Source organism: Psammomys obesus, unplaced genomic scaffold, assembly GCF_907164565.1.
Source record: "Psammomys obesus unplaced genomic scaffold, mPsaObe1.curated_primary_1811, whole genome shotgun sequence".
Lineage (NCBI taxonomy): Eukaryota > Metazoa > Chordata > Mammalia > Rodentia > Muridae > Psammomys > Psammomys obesus.
In genome coordinates, this window is record NW_026596134.1 from 10341323 (window position 1) to 10360476 (window position 19154).

The following is a 19154-nucleotide window of genomic DNA, read 5'->3' on the forward strand; positions in this document are numbered from 1 at the left end:
AGAAGATCCCACTTTTGGCTTTTATGCTTTATGATATTGTGAAAGTCATGTGAATTTCGTAGAAATACTTCAAATTCTGAATTTATTTCTTTTCCGTAGTTATGATGGGGTAAGATGAGCTCTTGTGAGGAAGGACAGTGAGCTATTAGCTACACAACAACAGAGACAATTGTGCTCCCAAGCTACGGATACACAAGAGAAGAAGTCATTGCCAATGTTGTGCCTAGAGTAACAATAAAATTCAATCTGTCTAACAATGAAGAAAGAATTTAGAGGTCTAAATTAGAAATATAAGCTCCCTTTGAAAACAATCACCAACATAGGTTGTTTCTAAAAATAATCTCTGAGTGTGTGTGCACAGATATTTGTATGTAAGTATGTATGTATGTATGTATGTATGTATGCACTTTTCTTAGAGTGTGGGGGAAGTCAGAGGACAGTCGTGGGCATCAGTCCTTGACTTCCACATTGCTTGAAACACCATGTACGCCTGAGACTGCGTAGGCCATGGAAGTGTTTGGGAGTCTCCTGTCTCTGCTCACATCTCCATAGAGACACTGGGGTTACTGGTCATGCTACAAAGCTGAGCTTTACATGGCTCCTGGGGAGCTGAACTCTGCTCCTCATGTCTGTTAGGAAGTACTTTCCTCATGGAGTCATCTTTTCAGTGAGACGAATAAAGGGTAAAGATACTGATACAACCTCTGTCACTGCTCACAGCTCTACAGCTTCTGCTGTGTAGGGTCTTTATCTCTGGCATTTCCTTGGCTATCACTTCTGCTCTCTCTTCACCTTCCTGCGCCTTCCTTTAGCAGGGCACACTATTACCCATAGCCACAGAAGTTCTTCTGCACAAGTCCCTGTCCCACTCTCCCAGGGCTCCCCTGCCTGCATATTTTATGGCACACGAGTAAAATGTCAGACCAATAATGAGTGAACTGATGATAGTCTCTGGCGAATCTGGGATTGGGACGGCCTCTAGGAAAAATAAAGATTCAAAACTACTAAGTTGGCTTTAGAAATCCAGGCTTTGAAGACAGAAAACAGAGGGAAGAATGACGAGGTGAAACTTTCCCTGGGTTCTTGATGGTTTTTTTTATTTAATAATTCATTTTTAATAATGTGTTTGTGTTTTTGTTGTTGTTTTCTACAACTAAAAGAAATATCTTAACCAGGTGTGATGGTGCTGGTCTTTAATTCTAGTCCTTGGAAGGCAGATGAAAGCACACGTGTGTGAGTTACAGGCCAGCCAGGGTTAAATAGTGAGACTGTCTCAGAAAAGTAGATAAAAGAAAAGAAATTTAAAATGGGAAAATGAGGCATGCTTTACTGGGGAGTGTGAAGGAAGGGCAATACAGAGAGGAAGAGGAAAAGGAAGGATAGATAAAGAAAAGGGCATGTTTTAAAAGCCATAGGAATCAAATTATTTTATATTTACCTTATGTGCATACAACATGCATACACACAAAGAGTTATTCTGTTTGGGGTGATAAAGTGATTATGGACCCCCATAAGCCACAGACTAACAAAAACTTTAGAATCAGGCTTGAGAAACTTCCTCTTGAATTTTTGTTATTCAGGGAAGTCTAAGTAACTCCTCACACAATATAGACCATTGCAGTCGCCCTTGCTTGTCTCTCAGAATCTATTTCTGAAGACACCACACATACTTTGGTAATGGAACTTGGCAGAATCAAACTGAATCTGATCCACAGTTTCCTTCTTGAAGTCTAGCCTTCACAGGAAGGAGCTATGCAAACTGCTAAAAGAGAATGCCAATTAATAATCCTACTGAGTTGTGATGCCTACAAACCACAACAATGACCAGCACAGCAAGATATCCCTAGAGACATGTGGTCTCAGGGACAGTGACCATTGGAGACCACCAGCAAAGATGAGGTCTGTTCTGTGACCACCTCACACCAACTCCATGGTCCCAGCTCAACCTGTGGCCTCAGGAATAGCAGCCATTGGAGACTGCCAACAGAGGAAAAATCTGCCACAGCCCTCTGGCCACTAGTTCCTAGAAGCTTGCTAAGCCTGCAGTTCCAGGGATAGAAGCAACAAGAGACTACCAACAGAGGTGAAAACTGCCCTTGAACCCTCTGAGCCTGTACACCAAATCAGCCTGTGGTCTCAGGAACAGCGGCCAGTGGAGACCACCAGCAAAGGAGAGGTCTGTTCCATGACCTCAGCGCACCAATTCCAGGGCACCAGCTGAGCCTGTGGTCTCAAGGACATCAGCCTCTGGAGACTGCCAGCAGATGTGAGGTCTGTCCCGTGACCTCCACACACCAACTCCTGGGCAGTCAGCTCTGCCTGCAGTCCCAGGGACAGTGACTATTGGAGAGTGCCAACAGAGAGGAGGAAGACATCAGCAACTAACAAAGGTGACAGACATCAGGACTACCAGGGACCTCCAAGCCTGCCAATACCAGGGACAGCTAGATGTGCAGAGGACAGTGTAAGAATAAACTCAACAAAACCCAGGGCAATACAGCACCACCAGAACCAAACTATCCTCCTACAACAAACTATCCTCCTACAACAAACCCTGGATATCCTAACAAACCTGGAAGCTCAGGAAAACAAACTTAAATCTAATCTCATAAAGATGATAGAGGCCTTTAAACAGGAAATGAATACCAGCAAAGGAGAGGTCTTAATTTCCCTCAAAGAAATTAAGGAAAATACAAACAGTTTTAAAAAATAAATAAATCCCTTAAAGAAATACAGGAAAGTACAAGCAAACAGGAGAAGGAAGTGAATAAAAGTGTTCAAGACCTAAAAAGGAAATAGAAGCAATAAAGAAAGCACAGTTGAGGCAATCCTGAAAATGTAAAACCTAGGAAAGGGGACAGAAACTACAGATGTGAGCATCACCAACAGACTACAGTAGATGGAAGAAAGAATCGCAGGCATAGAAGATACGATAAGAGAAATCGATACATCAGTCAAAGAAAATGGTAAATTTAAAAAGTTTCTAACATAAAACATCAAGGAAATTTGGGACATCATAAAAAGAGTAAACATAAAAATAGTAGAAAGAGAAGAAGGAGAAGATACCCAGCTCCAAGGCCCAGAAAATATCTTCAACAAAATCATAGAAGAAATTTTCCCTAACCTAAAGAAAGAGATGCCTGTAAACGTACAAAAAGGCTACAGAACACCAATTAGATTGGACCAAAAAAGAAAATCCTACTGCCGAATAATAATAAAAACACTAAATGCAAAAAACAAAGAAAAATATTAAAACCTACAAGGGATAAGGGCCAAGTAACATATAAAGGCAGACCTTTATATTACACCAGACTTCTCAACAGAGACTTTAAAAGCCAGAAGGGCCTAGACAGACATCCTGCATATCTTAAGAGACCACAGATGCCAGCCTGTACTGTATCCAACAAAACTTTCAGTCAGCATAAATGAGAAAACAAGATATTTCATGGCAAAACCAAATTTAAACAGTATCTTTCCACTAACCCAAGCTTATAGAGGATACTAGAATGAAAATGCCAACAGAACAAGGGTAACTATACTCAAGAGAACACAGAAAATAAATAATTTCACAGAAGCAAAAACAAAAGAATGGAAGCATACACACTCACACTACCACCACTGATACAAAATTATAGGAATCAATAATCATTGGTCATTAATATCTCTCAACTCCAATGGACTTAATTCCCCCAATAAAAAGTCACAGGTTGACAGAGTGAATATGAAACAGGATCCATCAGTCTGCTGCCAACAAGAAACACACCTCAGCAACAAAGATAGACATTACCTCAGAGTAAAGAGGCAGAAAAAGGTATTCTAAGTAAACAGACCCAAGAAACAAGCAAGAGTAGCTATTCTAATATCTAACAAAATAGAATTTTAAGCAAAAGAAATGTGGAAGTGCACTACTTACTCATCAAAGGAAAAATCCACCAAGATGTCTCAATTTTGAACATCTATGCCCCAAATGCAAGGGTACCCACAAAAGAAACATTCACAAAAGAAACATTACTAAAGCTTAAATCACACACTGAACCCCACACATAAATAGTGGGAGACTTTAACGTCCCAAAAGCAAGCCTCAACAGATGCAAGAAGATTGAAATAAGCCCTTGTATCTTATCAGACCACCATGGAATAAAGGTGGAACTCAACAACAGAAACAATAGAAACCCTATAAACTCATGGAAACTGAACTACCCTCTACTCAATGACCACTGGATCAGGGATGAAATAAAGAAATAAAATAAAGAAAATAAATTATTCCATTAAAATGAAGACAAACATACCCAAACTTATGGGACACAATGAAAGCAGTGCTAAGAGGAAAGTTCATAGCACTAAGCGCCTTCATAAAGAAGTTGGAGAATTCATATATTAGCAACTTAACAGCTCATCTGAAAGATCTAGAACAAAAAGAAGCAAACGCACCCAAGAGGAGTAGATGGCAGGAAATAATCAAACTCAGGGCTGAAATCAGTAACTTATAAACAAAGAGAACAATACAAAGAATGAACAAAACCAAGAGCTGGTTCTTTGAGAAAATCAACAAGATATGTAAACCCTTGGCAAAACTAACTAAAAGGCAGAGGGAGAGTATCCAATTAACAAAATTAGAAATGAAAACAGGGGCATAACAACAGACACTGAGAAAAAAAAACAAACATTAGGTTGTACTTCAAAAGCCTGTATGTCACAAAATTCAAAAATCTAAATAAAGTGGGTGATTTTCTTGATAGATATCACTTAACAACCTTAAATAAATATTTATTTAACAACCTTAAATAAATAAATATTTAAAATATCTATTTAAAAACAATTTAAATAGATCTGTAACCCGTAAGGAAAGAGAAGTAGTCATTAAGTCTCCCAAGCCAAAAAAAAAAAAAAAAAAAAAAAAAGTGCAGGGCCAGATGGTTTTCATTGCAGGATGCTACCAACTTTCAAAAGAGCTAACACCAATACTCCTCAAACTGTTTCACAAAAGAGAAACAGAAGGAACATTGCCAAACCCATTCTGTGAGGCCACAGTTACCCTGTTACCTAAACCACACAAAGACTCAACAAAAAAAGGAGAATTTCAGACCATATTCCTTATGAACATTAACACAAAAATACTCAACACTATACTTGCAAATAGAATCCAGGAACATATCAAAAATATTATCCACCATGATCAAGTAGGCTTTATCCCAGGGATGTAAGGATGGTTCAACATGTGAAAGTCTATCTATGTAATCCACCATATGAACAAACTGAAAGAAAAAAATCTCATTAGACACTGAAATAGCTTTTGACAAAATCCAATACCCCATTCATGTGTAAAGTCTTGGAGAGATAAGGAATACAAGGCACATACCTAAACACAATAAAGGCTATATACAGCAAGCCAATAGCCAAGATCAAGTTAAATGGAGAGAAACTTAAAGCAATCCCACTAAAATCAGGAACAAGACAAGGCTGCCCACTCTCTCTCTCTCTCTTCAACATAGTACTTGATATTCTAGCTAAAGCAGTAAGACAACTAAAGGTCAATGGAATACAAATCAGAAAGGAAGAAGTCAAAGTATCACTATTCACAGATGATATGATAGTATATATAAATGACCCCAAAAATTCTAACTAGGGAGCCCCTACGGCTGATAAACACCTTCAGCAAAGTGGCTGGATACAAAATTAACTAAAAAAAAAAAATCAGTAGCCCTCCTGTATACAAATGATAAAAGATCTCTCATGTTCATGGGTTGGTAGTATTAACATAGTAAAAATGTCCATCTTACCAAAAGCAATCTACAGATTCAATGCAATTCCCACTAAAATACCAACACAATTTTCTTCATTTGAAAAGTGTATTATTATTATTATTATTATTATTTACAGACCTTGAAAGAACAATTCTTAACTTCATATGGAAAAACAAACAAAAAAACAGAATGGCTAAAACAAACCTGTACAATAAAAAAAATTCTGGAGGTATCCCCATCCCTGATCTCAAGCTGTACTACAGAGCAACAGTAATAAAAACTGCATGGTACTGGCATAGAAACAGAATGGTGGGTCAGTGGAATCAAACTGAAGACATAAATAAATAAATCCACACATCTATGGATGTTGATTTTTTACAAAGAAGTCAAAACCATACAATGGAAAAAAGAAAGCATCTTCAACAAATGGTGCTGGTCTAAATGAATGTGTACATGTAGAAAAATGCAAATAGATCCATATTTTTCATCCTATACAAAACTCAAGTCCAAGTGTATCAAGGACCTTAACATAAAACCAGAGACACTATTTCTATTAGAAGAAAAAGTATACCTTGAACTCATTGGCACAGGAAACAGCTTCCTGAACAGAACACCAACAGTTCTAAGATCAACAATTAATGAATGGGACATCTTGAACCTGAAAAACTTCTGCAAAGCAAAGGGCACTGTCAATAGAACAAAACAGCAGCCTATGGATTGGGAAAAATCCAATCCTACATCTGACAAAAGGCTAATATCCACAATATATAAAAAACTCAAGAAAGTTAATACCAACAAACCAAATGACACAATTAAAAATGGGTACAGAGATAAACAGAGAATTCTTTTTTTTTTTTTTGTGAAGGTAGAATGGGAATACTTTAATACTTTTTCTTTTTTAATTTTTATTTTTTATATTAATCACAGGTTATTTACTTTGATTCCCAGCCATAGCCCCCTCCTTCATTCCCTTCCAATCCCACCCTCTCTCCCTCATCTCCTCCCTGCCCCTTTCCAAGTCCACTGCTAGGGGAGGTCCTCCTCCCCTTCCTAGCTTATCAGGTATCTTCAGGACTGGCTGCAATGTCCTCCTCTGTGGCCTAGCAAGACTGTTCCTCCCTCGGGGGGGGGGGGGGGGAGGTAAAGGAGCCAGTCGTTGAGTTCATGTCAGAAATATAAACAGAGAATTCTTAACAGAGGACTATCAAATGGTGGAGAAGCACTTAAAGAAATGCTCAGCATGATTAGTGATCAGTGAAATGCAAATCAAAATAGCTTTGAGATTCCATCGTATACTGATCAGAATGGCTAAGATCAAAAACTCCAGTGACACACGTGCTGGAGAGAATGTGAAGCAAGGGGAACACGCCTCCATTGCTGGTGGGAGTGAAAACTTGTACAACCACTTTCTAAATTAATCTGGAGGTTTCTCAGAAATTTGGAAATAGCTCTACATCAAGACCTAGTCATACCACTCCTGGGCATATACCCAAAAGTTGCTCTACCATACAACAAGGACATTTGAACAACTATGTTCCTAGCATAGTTCCTTTATTTGTAATAGGCAGAACAATCCAGACGTCCCTCAACTGAAGAATGGATAAAGAAACTGTAGTACATTCACACAATGGAATAGTAACTACTCAGCTATTGAAAACAAGGAAATCTTGAAATTTTCAAGCAAGTGGATGGAAGTAGAAAAATATAATCCTGAGTGAGGTGACCCAGGAACAGAAAGACACACATGGTTTGTACTCACATAAGCAGATATTAGCCATAGAGTACAGGATAACCAGACTACAATTACAGACCCAAAGAAGCTAAGTAACAAGGAGGGCCCAAGAAGGGAGGGTGCATGGATGTCATTTAGAAGGGGAAGTAGAAACGACAGAGGAAGTGCTTGGAGAAAGAAAACAGGATGAAAGAGGGAGTATTGATTGAATTGAGGGTGGGGATCTGATGTGGGGAGAGTGAAGAGGTGGAGGAGGAGAACAGAGGGCATGCAGAGATAAGAGAAGCCATGGCCTGGGGCTTCTCTGAAACAGGCTGGAGACCTACTGGCAGGGTGGGCTTCTGGGAGGATTTGGGGGTGAATTTAGCAGAGACCCCCTACTAGCGGGAAACAGGGAGACTGAAGAGGCCACACTCTAACCAGACAGGACTTCAAGTAGAGGGAGGGGAATAACAAACCCACCTACAAAAACTTGGACCCAAAATTTACCTTGCCTACAAGATGTGCAGGGGAAAAGATAGAGCAGAGACTGAGGGAATGTTCAACCAATGTCCAACGTCACAGGAGAGAACCAACCCTTAACATTACTAAGGACACTCTGCTATGCCTGCAAACAGGAGCCTAGCATAGCTGTCTTTCGAGACGCTCCACTCAGAAGCAGATCGAAACAGATGCTGAGACTCACAGACAAACACTGGACAGTGCTTAGGATGTGGAAGAGTGGAAGAAAGGATAGAAAGACCTGGAGGGAACTGGATCTCTACAAGAAGACCAAGAGAGCCAACTAACCTGGGCCCAGGGGAGCTTTTAGAGACTGAAACACCAACCAAGGACCATGTATGGACTGGACTTAGGCCCCTACTCATATGTACATGATGAACAGCTTGGTCTTCATGTGGATTCCCTAGCAAAGGGAGCAGATGGGGGATGGGGAGTCCTGTCTCTGGTAAGGACTCTCCTGCAGGCTTTTTGATGACGTCCCCCTGGCTGGGCTGCCTGGCCAGGCCACCATGGTAGAGAATGTGTGCAGTCCTGATATGACTTGATGTGCTGGGGTGGGTATGTGGGGGTGAGGTTCCCCTTTTCTGAGTGGGGGCAATACAGGGAAGAGGGAAGGATGGTGGGACCAGGAGTTGAGGATGTTGTAAAGTGAATAAATAAATAAAATTTTAAAAAGATATCCATAGGGGTGCAAAAGTGGTACGTATATCTTGGTGGTAACGAGCAGAATAGTTGGACTAAAAACCCACATTAGGGGGAAATGATGCTTGCTCTTATACACATAGCCAACTAACATTAGCTGATGAAGCCAGCCACTACTTTTCCAAACCACTATAATCTAACTACATTCTTAATCCTTATATACACAGATAAGCGAAACTCTTCGCTCTCATTAAAGAATCTTCTTTTTGCAACGAAGACTGTTACCAAAAGCCACGAACTGTCAATACAGAGAAGACAACAGACCATGGGGTGCCTAGCCACAACAGATACACTTCAGCTGTAATCCCTGCACCCAAGGCTCAGGGAACACATGGGAATTGGGTGGAGGTCGATGGTAAGAGCCAGAGAGAACCAGGGCATCTGCTGGGAGATGGTGTCTTCCATGTGGCAAGGAAGCAGCACCCATGAAATCTCAACTATATGGTTGCAGAAATGGGACCTGAAAATAACGAGACCAGTCCACATGCCAAATTTTGAAAGATGAAATTTCATGGGCCCCACCGCTCCACGAAGAGATAAAGGCAATTATGGCTGCCAAGACAGGGAAAATAGTATCCTTCAGGTATGAGCACCTTACTTGGTTATCTAGGGCAACAGGGTCAACCCAAAAACATAGAAATACATATACAAACAACACTGAACAGACTCATATTTGCGGATTCTAATTTTTTTTTTCAAATAAAAGATGGTATATTTTCTTGGGTTAGAATTTATTTCGGCGATGAAACACTGTTACCAAAAAGCAAATTGAAGGTGGGGGTGGTGTTTATCTGGCTTGCTCTTTTATATCACTCACTATTCATTGTCTAAGGAAGTCAGGACAGGAACACAAGCAGGAACCTGAAGACCTTAGCTCATGTACAGACCGTGGAAGGGTACTTAATAGCTTGCTCCCTATGGCTTGCTCAGCCTGCAACCCAAGATCCAAGACCACCAACCAGCAGTAGCCCCACCCCCAAGGAGAAGGGCCCTCCCACATCAATCACTACTTAAGAAAATGTCTTACAGGCTTGCCTACATCCCATCTTTTTGGAAGACCCATTTTCTTGATTGAAGCACCCTTCCTCAGATTATTTTAGCTTGTGTCAAACTATCCAGCACAGTAAAAATATTGTGCATGTTAGTACAGTCAACTTGTAAGGTTGCCAGGTAAAATGCTCAGTTACATTCGAATTTCAGATAAACTGCAAATAATTACTAGCATGTCCACACAACTATATTGGACAATTACAACCCTCCAAATTACAACATTCTCTCCATATGGAAACATTTCCTCTAGGGGGGTAAGCCTTGGCTCACCAGTTTCAGTAGGTAAAGGAAAGGTACAAATGCAGAAGAGAAACGTGGAAGATTCTTGAGTGCCCTACTCAGCTGTTAAGGGAGTAAGTAAGCAGTCACTGGGAGTAGAGACTGACCAGGCATCCCAGGAGAGAGAGGTGTTCTGACTGTGGGCTGCATGCAAGCTTGTAGAGGTTCTGGGAGTCACAACCCATGTGAGGGTGGGCTTTCTGGTGACGCAGCTGCGTTTGAGTTACCCCTGTTTCTCATGAATCACCCCTCACAACACGGTTAGCAAGCCTTGGGAACGCTCGTTGGTTCGCCAGAATGGACGCTGGTGCAGTAGGTTCTTTAGTCCGTTGCTGGCTCCCTTTCTGGAGTGAGTAGACACGTGTGTTGCATCTCCCCAGGAAAAGTCTGTCACACAACACACGTGACAAGCTTTAATTGATTACATGAAGGCAGTGCTGCTACATTGGGCACCACAGACCCATGATTACAAGAATTACTTCAGATCCTTCTTACCTGTGTTTACTGTGATGTTTTCTCTAGGAATATCAATTATCCAGACCAACTGATTCCTGAACTTGAAGAAAGAACAATACATGATTGTTCAGAATACATGATTTTACAATGTTAATAGCAATACTTATTTTGGCATATTCTGCCCAATCTTTTAAAAATTAAAATTAGTTAAATTTAGAAAAAAAATAAAATAAAATGGCCAATGGAAAACTAATGATTTTTAAAACTTTTAGGATAATACCTTGTTTTCCAAAATTTTCATTGTCCTAAAAAGAGACAGAAAAATAAGTAAAAATTCAGAAATAATTGTTGAAGCCTTTCAAAATTTGGCAGGCACATAAAATGGAGCTCAGATATGCCAGTCAGGAAAATGCAAATGGCAACATTTAAATACACAAAGGAAAATGATGCACTGCATACAGGAAAGATGATTAAAATTCTTATGTAGTAACAATTCTGCTAATTGATTTTAGAATGGCACATTGCTAAGACTAAAAAAAAAAGAAACTGGAAAGATTCCATACTGGCAACTTAGCAGCACACCTGAAAGCTGTAGAACAGAAGGAAGCAAACACAATGAAGAGGAGTAGATGGCAGAAAATGATCAAACTCAGGAGTAGAGTCAATAAATTGAAAACAAAAAGAAAGAAGATACAAAGAATCAATTATACCATGAGCTGGCTCTTTGAGAAAATCAACAAGATAGACAAACCCTTAGCCAAACTAACTAAAGGGCAGTGAGAAAGAGAGAGAGAGAGAGAGAGAGAGAGAGAGAGAGAGAGAGAGAAAGCAGAAATGAAACAGAGAACATAACAGACACTGAGGAAATCGAAAAACTTATTAGGTCTTACTTCAAAAGCCTGTGTTCCACAAAATTGGAAAAGCTAAAGGAAATGGATGATTTCTGGATAGATTTCACTTACCAAAATTAAATTAAGATCAGGTAAACAGTTTAAACAGTCCTATGACCCCTAAGGAAATAGAAGCAGTCATCAAAAGTCTCCAAAGAAACAAACAAAAAAAGCCAAGGGCCAGATGGTTTTAGTGCAGAATTCTACCAGACATTCAAAGAAGAGCTAATATCAATACTCCTCAAACCTGGGATGAAGTCTACTTCATGATGAAGGTATGGTTCAACATACGAAAATCCATAAAACTATAAAATATAAATATAAATCCTTAAAACCATATAAGCAAATTCAAAGAAAAAAAATCATATGATCCTCTCATTAGATGCAGAAAAAGCCTTTGACAATATCCAAAACCTCTTCATGATGAAAGTCTTGTAGCTATCAGGGATACAATGTTCATATCTAAACATAATAAAGGATATATAGAGCAAGCTGGTTGCCAACATCAAATTAAGTGGAGAGAAATTCAAAGCAATTCCACTAAAATCAGGAACAAGAAAAGTCTGCCCACTTTCTCCATACCTCTTCAATATAGTACTTAAGTTCTAGGTAGAGCAATAAAACAACTAAAAGATCAAGGGGATACAAATCAGAAAAAAAGAAGCCAAAGTATCACCATTTGCAAATGATATGATAGTATACATAAGTCACCTCAAAAATTCCACCAGAGAATTTCTACAGCTAATAAACCGCTTTAGCAAAGTAGCTGGATACAAAATTAATTTAAAAAAATCAGCAATCCTCCTGTACAGAAACAACAAATGGGCTGATAAAGAGATTTGGGAAATGACACCCTATAGGAAACTACACCCTTCACAATAACCACAAATAATATAAAGTATCTTGGTGTAACTCTAACCAAGCAAGTGAAAGACCTGCACGACAATAACTTCAAGTCTCTGGAAAGAAATTGAAGATACCAGAAGATGGAAAGATGTCCCATGGTCATAGATTGATAGGATTAAAATAGTAAACAAGGCCATCTTAGCAAAAGCAATCTACAGATTCAATGCAATTCCCATCAAATTACCAACACAGTTATTTACAGATCTTGAAAGAACAAGTCTAGTTTCATCCATTTGCCTGCAAATTTCATGATTTCCTTGTTTTTTATATCGAAATAGCATTCCATTGTGTAAATGGACCACAATTTCTGTATCCATTCTTTGGCTGAGGGACATCTAGGTTGTTTCCAGATTCGGACGATTATGAATAAAAATGCTATAAACATTTTGCAGGCAAATGGATGGAACTAGAAAAGATCATCCTGAGGGAGGTATCCCAGAAGCAGAAAGACATGCATGGTGTATACTCACTTATAAGCACATATTGGCCATGTATAGGATAAACATACTAAAATCTATAAACCTAAGTAAGCTAAACAAATTAGGAGGACCCTAGAAAAGATGCTTAATTCTCATTCAGAAGGGCAAACAAGATAGATACCAGAAGTGGTAGAAGAGAGGGAACAGGAGGGGAGCTTATCACAAATGTCCTCTAAAAGACATCCACCCAGCAAGGGATGGAAGCAGATGCAGAGACTCAAAGCCAAACTTTGAACAGAGCACAGGGAGTCTTATGGAAGAAGGAGGATATAGAAATACCCAGATGGGGCAGGAGCTCCACAAGGAGACCAAAAATGCCAAAAATGCTGGATCCAGAGAGGCCTGCAGAGACTGATGCATCAATCAAAGACCATGCACAGAAAGGACTTAGATCCCCTGCTCAGATGTAGACCATAGGCAGCTCAGTCTCCAAGTGGGTTTCCTAGTAAGGGGAGCAGGGACAGTCTCTGACATGAACTTGATTGCCTGCTTTTTGATCACTTCTCTCTGGTGGGACAACCTAGGCAGCCCACAGAGGAAAAGAATCCAGGCAGACTTAATGAGACCTGTTAGGCTAGGGTCAGTCAGTAGGGGAGGAAGACTTTCTATCAGTAGACTTGGAAAGAGGGAAGTGGGGGAACAGGGAGAAGGGTGGGACATGGAGGAGATGAGGGAGGGAGCTACAGATAGGACACAAAGTGAATTAATAATAACAATAATAAAGAGACCAATTCTAACCTTCATATGGAAAAAAAAACAGACTAACTAAAGCACTCCTATGCAATAAAAGAACTTTTGGAGTTATCCCCATCTTTGACATCAAGCTATACTACAGAGCAACAGTAATAAAAACTGCATGGTACTGGCATAGAAATAGACTGGTTGATCAATGGAATCAAATTGAAGACTTAGAAATAATTCCCCATACATATGGACACTTGATTTTTGACAAAGAACCAATAGAAAAAAAAAAAAAAAAAAACCATGCATCTTCAGCAAATGGTTCTGGTCTACCTGAATGTCTACATGTAGAAAAATGAAAATAGATCCATATTTATCTCCCCGAACAAAACTCAAATCCAAGTGGTTCAAAGACCTCAATATAACACCAGATACACTAATTCTATTGGAAGAAAAAGTGGGGAACAGCCTAGAATTCATTGGCACAGGAGACAAGTTCCTGAAGAGAACAGGAACAGCTCAGGCTCTAAGAATCAATAAATGGGACCTCTTGAAACTGAAAAGCTTCTGTAAAGTAAAGGACACTGTCAATAGAACTAAATGACGGTCTATATATTGGGAAAAGATCTTTACCAATCCTACATCTGACAAAATACTAATATGAAAAATATATAATGAACTCAAGAAATAAAACACCAAAAAAAAAAAAAACAATTAAAGAATGGGGCACAGAACTAAACTGAAAATTCTCAACAGAGGAATCTCGAATGACCAGAAAGCACTTAAAGAAATGCTCAAATTCCTTAGTCATCAAGGAAATGCAAATCAAAATGACCCTGAGATTCCATATTACACTGGTCAGAATGGCTAAGATCAAAATCTCAAGTGACCATGTTCTGGCTGTTATGAATAAAGCTGCTATGAACATGGTTGAACAAATGTCCTTGTTGTGTACTTGAGCATATTTTGGATATATGCCTAGTAGTAGTATAGCTGGATCTTGAGGAAGTGCTATGCCTAATTGTCTGAGAAAGCGCCAGATTGGTTGCCAAAGTGGTTGCACAAGCAATGGAGGAGGGTTCCCCTTTCTCCACATCTTCTCCAGCATGTATTGTTACTTGAGTTTTTTATCTTAGCCATTCTGATGGGTGTAAGGTGAAATGTCAGGGAAACAACCCAGATGTCCCTCAACTGAGGAATGGATACAGAAATTGTGGTACATCTACACAATGGAATACTACTCAGCAACTAAAAACAAGGAAATCATGAAATTTGCAGGCAAATGGTGGGAACTAGAAAAGATCATCCTGAGTGAGGTATCCCAGAAACAGAATGACATACATGGTATATACTCACTTATAAGTGGATACTAGACATATAATATAAGATAAACCTACAAAAATCTGTACACCTAAAGAGGGTGAGCTAGAAGGAGGACCATAGGTAAGATGATCAATCCTCATTCAGAAAGGCAAATGGGACAGGCATCAGAAGAAGGAGAAAACAGGAAACAGGACAGGAGCCTACCACAGAGGGCCTCTAAAAGACTCTACCCAACATTCTATAAAAGCAGATAATGAGACTCATAAACAAACTTTGGGCAGAGTGCAGGGAATCTTAGGAAAGAAGGGGGAGATAGTAAGACCTGGAGAGGACAGGAACTCCACAAGGAGAGCAACAGAACCAAAATATCTGGGCCCAGGGGTCTTTTCTGAGACTGATACTCCAACCAAGGACCATTCATGGGTATAACCTAGAACCCCTGCACAGATGTAGCCCATGGCAGCTCAGTAAGGGGAAAGTAAGGGGTACAGGAACTGTCTCTGACATGAACTCTGCCGCTGGCTCTTTGACCACCTCTCCTGGATGGGGGAAGCAGCCTTGCCAGGCCACAGAGGAGGACAATGCAGCCAGTTTGGATGAGACCAAGCTAGGATCAGATGGAAGGGGAGGAGGACCTCCCTTATCCATTGACTTGGAGAGGGGTATGGGGAAGAGGGAGGGAGGGAGTGTGGGACTGGGAGGGGAGGAGGAAGGGGGCTAGAGCTGGGATACAAAGTGAATAAACTGTAATTAATATAAAAAATAAAAATTAAAAATAAAATCTCAAGTGACAGCACATGCTGCCGAAGGTGTGGGAGAAAGGAAAACACTCCTTCATTGTTGGTGAGGGTATAAACTTGTACAACCACTTTGGAAATTAATCTGGAGGTTTCTCAGAAAATTGGGAACAGCTTTACCTTGAGACCCAGCTATACCTCTCCTGGGTATATACTTAAAATACAACTCACCGTACAACAAGGACACTTCCTCAACTATGTTCATAGCAGCTTTATTCTTTTTTTTTTTTTTTTTTAGTTACATTTTGTTAACTCTGTGTCCCAGCTGTATCCCGCTCCCTCATTCCCTCCCCAACCCCACACTCCCTCCCTGGTCTCCTCCCTGCCCCTTTCCAAATCCACTGATAGGGGAGGACCTCCTCCCCTTTCATCTGACTCTGTTTTATCAGGTATCTTCAGGGCTGGCTGCAAAGTCCTCCTCTGTGGCCTAACAGACTGCTCCTCCCCTTGGGGGGGGGTCAAACAGCCTGCCCTTGAGATCCTGTTAGAAATAGTCCGTGTTCCCCTTACTTTGGAAAACTACTTGGTTACTGAGCTACCACGGGCCACATCCGAGCAGTTCTAGGTTATATCCATAGATGGTCCTTGGTTGAGTGTCAGTCTCAGAAAAGACCCTGTGCCCAGATATATTTGGCCCTTGTAGAGCTCCTATCCTTTCCATATCATACTAACTTCCCTTCTTTCATATGATTCCCTGCACTCTGCCGAGGGTTTGGTTATGAGTCTTAGTGTCTGCTTTGAAACACTGCTAGGTAGAGTCTTTCAGATGCCTTTTGTGGTAGACTCCTGTCATACGTTCAATGCACATCCCATTTGTCTTTCTAAATGAGGATTAATCACCTTCTCCTGTGTCCACTTTCTTGATTATCTTCTTTAGGTGTGTAGATTTCATTATGTTTATCATATCTTGTAAGTCTATATAAGCGAGTATATACCAAGTTTGTCTTTCTCCTTCTGGGATTCTTCACTCAGAATGATCTTTTCTAGATCCCACCATGATTTCCTCCTTTTTGATTGCTGAGTAGTATTCCATTGTGTAAAAATACCACAATTTCTGTATCCATTCCTCCGTTGATGGACATCTGGGTTGTTTCCAAGTTCTGGCTATTACAAATAAAGCTGCTACGAACATGGTTGAACAAATGTCCTTGTTGTGTACTTGAGCAAATTTTGGGTATATACCTAGGAGTGGTATAGCTGGGTCTTGAGGTAGCACTACTCCTAGTTGTCTGAGAAAGTGCCAGATTGACTTCCAAAGTGGTTGAACCAGTTTACATTCCCACCAGCAATGGAGGAGGGTTCCCTTTTCTCCACAACCTCTCCAGCATGTGCGATCACTTGAGTTTTTCATCTTGGCTATTCTGATGGGTGTAAGGTGAAATCTCAGGGTCGTTTTGATTTGCATTTCCCTAATGGCTAATGAGGTTGAGCATTTCTTTAAGTGTTTCTCTGCCATTCGATGTTCCTCTTTCGAGAATTCTCTGTTTAGCTCTGTTCCCCATTTTTTAAGTGGATTACTTGGTTTGCTGCTTTTCTGCTTCTTTAGTTCTTTATATATACTGGATATTAGCCCTCTGTCAGATAAAGGGTTGGTGAAGATTCTTTCCCAATCTGTAGACTGTCTATTTGTTTTGATGACAGTGTCTTTTGCTTTACAGAAGCTTCTCAGTTTCATGAGGTCCCATTTATTGATTGTTGCTCTTAGAGCCTGTGCTGTTGGTGTTCTGTTCAGGAAGTTGTCTCCTGTGCCAATGAGTTCTAGGCTGCTTCTCATTTTTTTTCCAACTGATTTAGAGTATCTGGTTTTATGTTGAGGCCCTTGATCCATTTTGACTTTAGTTTTGTTCAGGGTGATAAATATGGATCTATTTTCATTTTTCTGCATGTAGACATCCAGTTGGTCCAGCACCATTTGTTGAAGATGCTGTCTTTTTTCCATTGAATGGATTTGGCTTCTTTGTCAAATATTGAGTATTCATAGGTGTGTGGGTTTATTTCTGGGTCTTCTATGCGATTCCATTGATCCTCCTTTCTGTTTCTATGCCAATACCATGCAGTTTTTATTACTGTTGCCCTGTAGTACAGCTTGAGATCGGGAATGGAGATACCTCCAGATGATCTGTTGTTGTACAGGATCGTTTTGGAGATTCTGGGTGTTTTGTTTCTCCATATGAAGCTGAGAATCTTTTTTTCAAGGTCTGTAAAGAATTGAGTTGGTATTTTGATGGGAATTGCATTGAATCTGTAGATTGCTTTTGGCAGGATGGCCATTTTCACAATGTTAATCCTACCAATCCATGAGCACGGGAGATCTTTCCATCTTCTGAGATCTTCTTCAATTTCTTTCTTCAAAGACTTGAAGTTTTTCTCAAACAGGTCTTTCACTTGCTTGGTTAGAGTCACACCAAGGTACTTTATGTTATTAGTGGCTATTGTGAAGGGTGTTGTTTCCCTAATTTCTTTCTCAGCCTTTTTGTCTTTGGTATACAAGAGGGCTTCTGATTTTTTTGAGTTGATTTTGTATCCTGCCACTTTGCTGAAGGTGTTTATCAGCTGAAGAAGTTCTCTGGTTGAATCTTTGGGGTCGCTCATGTATACTATCATATCATCTGCATATAGTGACACTTTGACCTCTTCCTTTCCGATTTGTATCCCCTTGATCTCCTTTAGTTGTCTTATTGCTCTGGCTAGGACTTCAAGTACAATGTTAAAGAGATATGGAGAGAGTGGGCAGCCTTGTCTTGTCCCTGATTTCAGTGGGATTGATTTAAGTTTCTCTCCATTGAGTTTGATGTTGGCTATAGGCTTGCTGTATATTGCCTTTACTATGTTTAGGTATGTGCCTTGTATCCCTGATCTCTCCAAGACTTTAAACATAAATGGGTGTTGGACTTTGTCAAATGCTTTTTCAGCATCTAAGGAGATGATCATGTGGTTTTTCTCCTTCATTTTGTTTATGTGGTGGATTACATTGATGGATTTCCGTATGTTGAACCACCCTTGCATTCCTGGGATGAAGCCTACTTGGTCATGGTGGATGATATCTTTGATGTGTTCTTGGATTCGGTTTGCAAGTATTTTATTGAGTATTTTTGCATCAATCTTCATAAGAGAGATAGGTCTGAAGTTCTCTTTTTTGGTTGAATCTTTGTGTGGTTTAGGTATCAAAGTGACTATGGCTTCATAGAATGAGTTTGGTAGTGTTCCTTCTGTTTCTATTTTATGGAATAGTTTGAGGAGAATTGGTGTTAGTACTTCTTTGAAGGTCTTGTAGAATTCTGCGCTGAAGCCATCTGGTCCAGGGCTTTTTTTGGAGGGGAGACTGTTAATGACTGCTTCAATTTCCTTGGGAGATATAGGACTATTCAGTCTTTCTACCTGATCTTGACTTAATTTTGGTAGATGGAATCTGTCAAGAAAGTTGTCCATTTCATTTAGATTTTCAAATTTTGTGCCATATAGGCTTTTGTAGTATGACCTAATAATCGTTTGGATTTCCTCAGTGTCTGTAGTTATGTCCCCATTTTCCTTTCTGATTTTGCTGATTTGTATGGTTTCTCTCTGCTTTTTAGTTAGTTTGGCTAAGGGTTTGTCTATCTTGTTGATTTTCTCAA

At 39.9% G+C, this 19154-nt stretch overlaps 1 protein-coding gene across 1 annotated transcript in view; it reads right to left on the reverse strand.

Annotated features, from left to right (window-relative positions):
* The window catches only part of Catsperb (cation channel sperm associated auxiliary subunit beta), a 115104-nt gene that overhangs the window by 73681 nt on the left and 22269 nt on the right, over nt 1-19154 (reverse strand). Inside the window, exon 4 of the mRNA XM_055593100.1 lies at nt 10504-10564. Within this exon, the coding sequence (XP_055449075.1) occupies nt 10504-10564 (61 nt within the window). The remainder of the gene's footprint in view (nt 1-10503; nt 10565-19154) is intronic.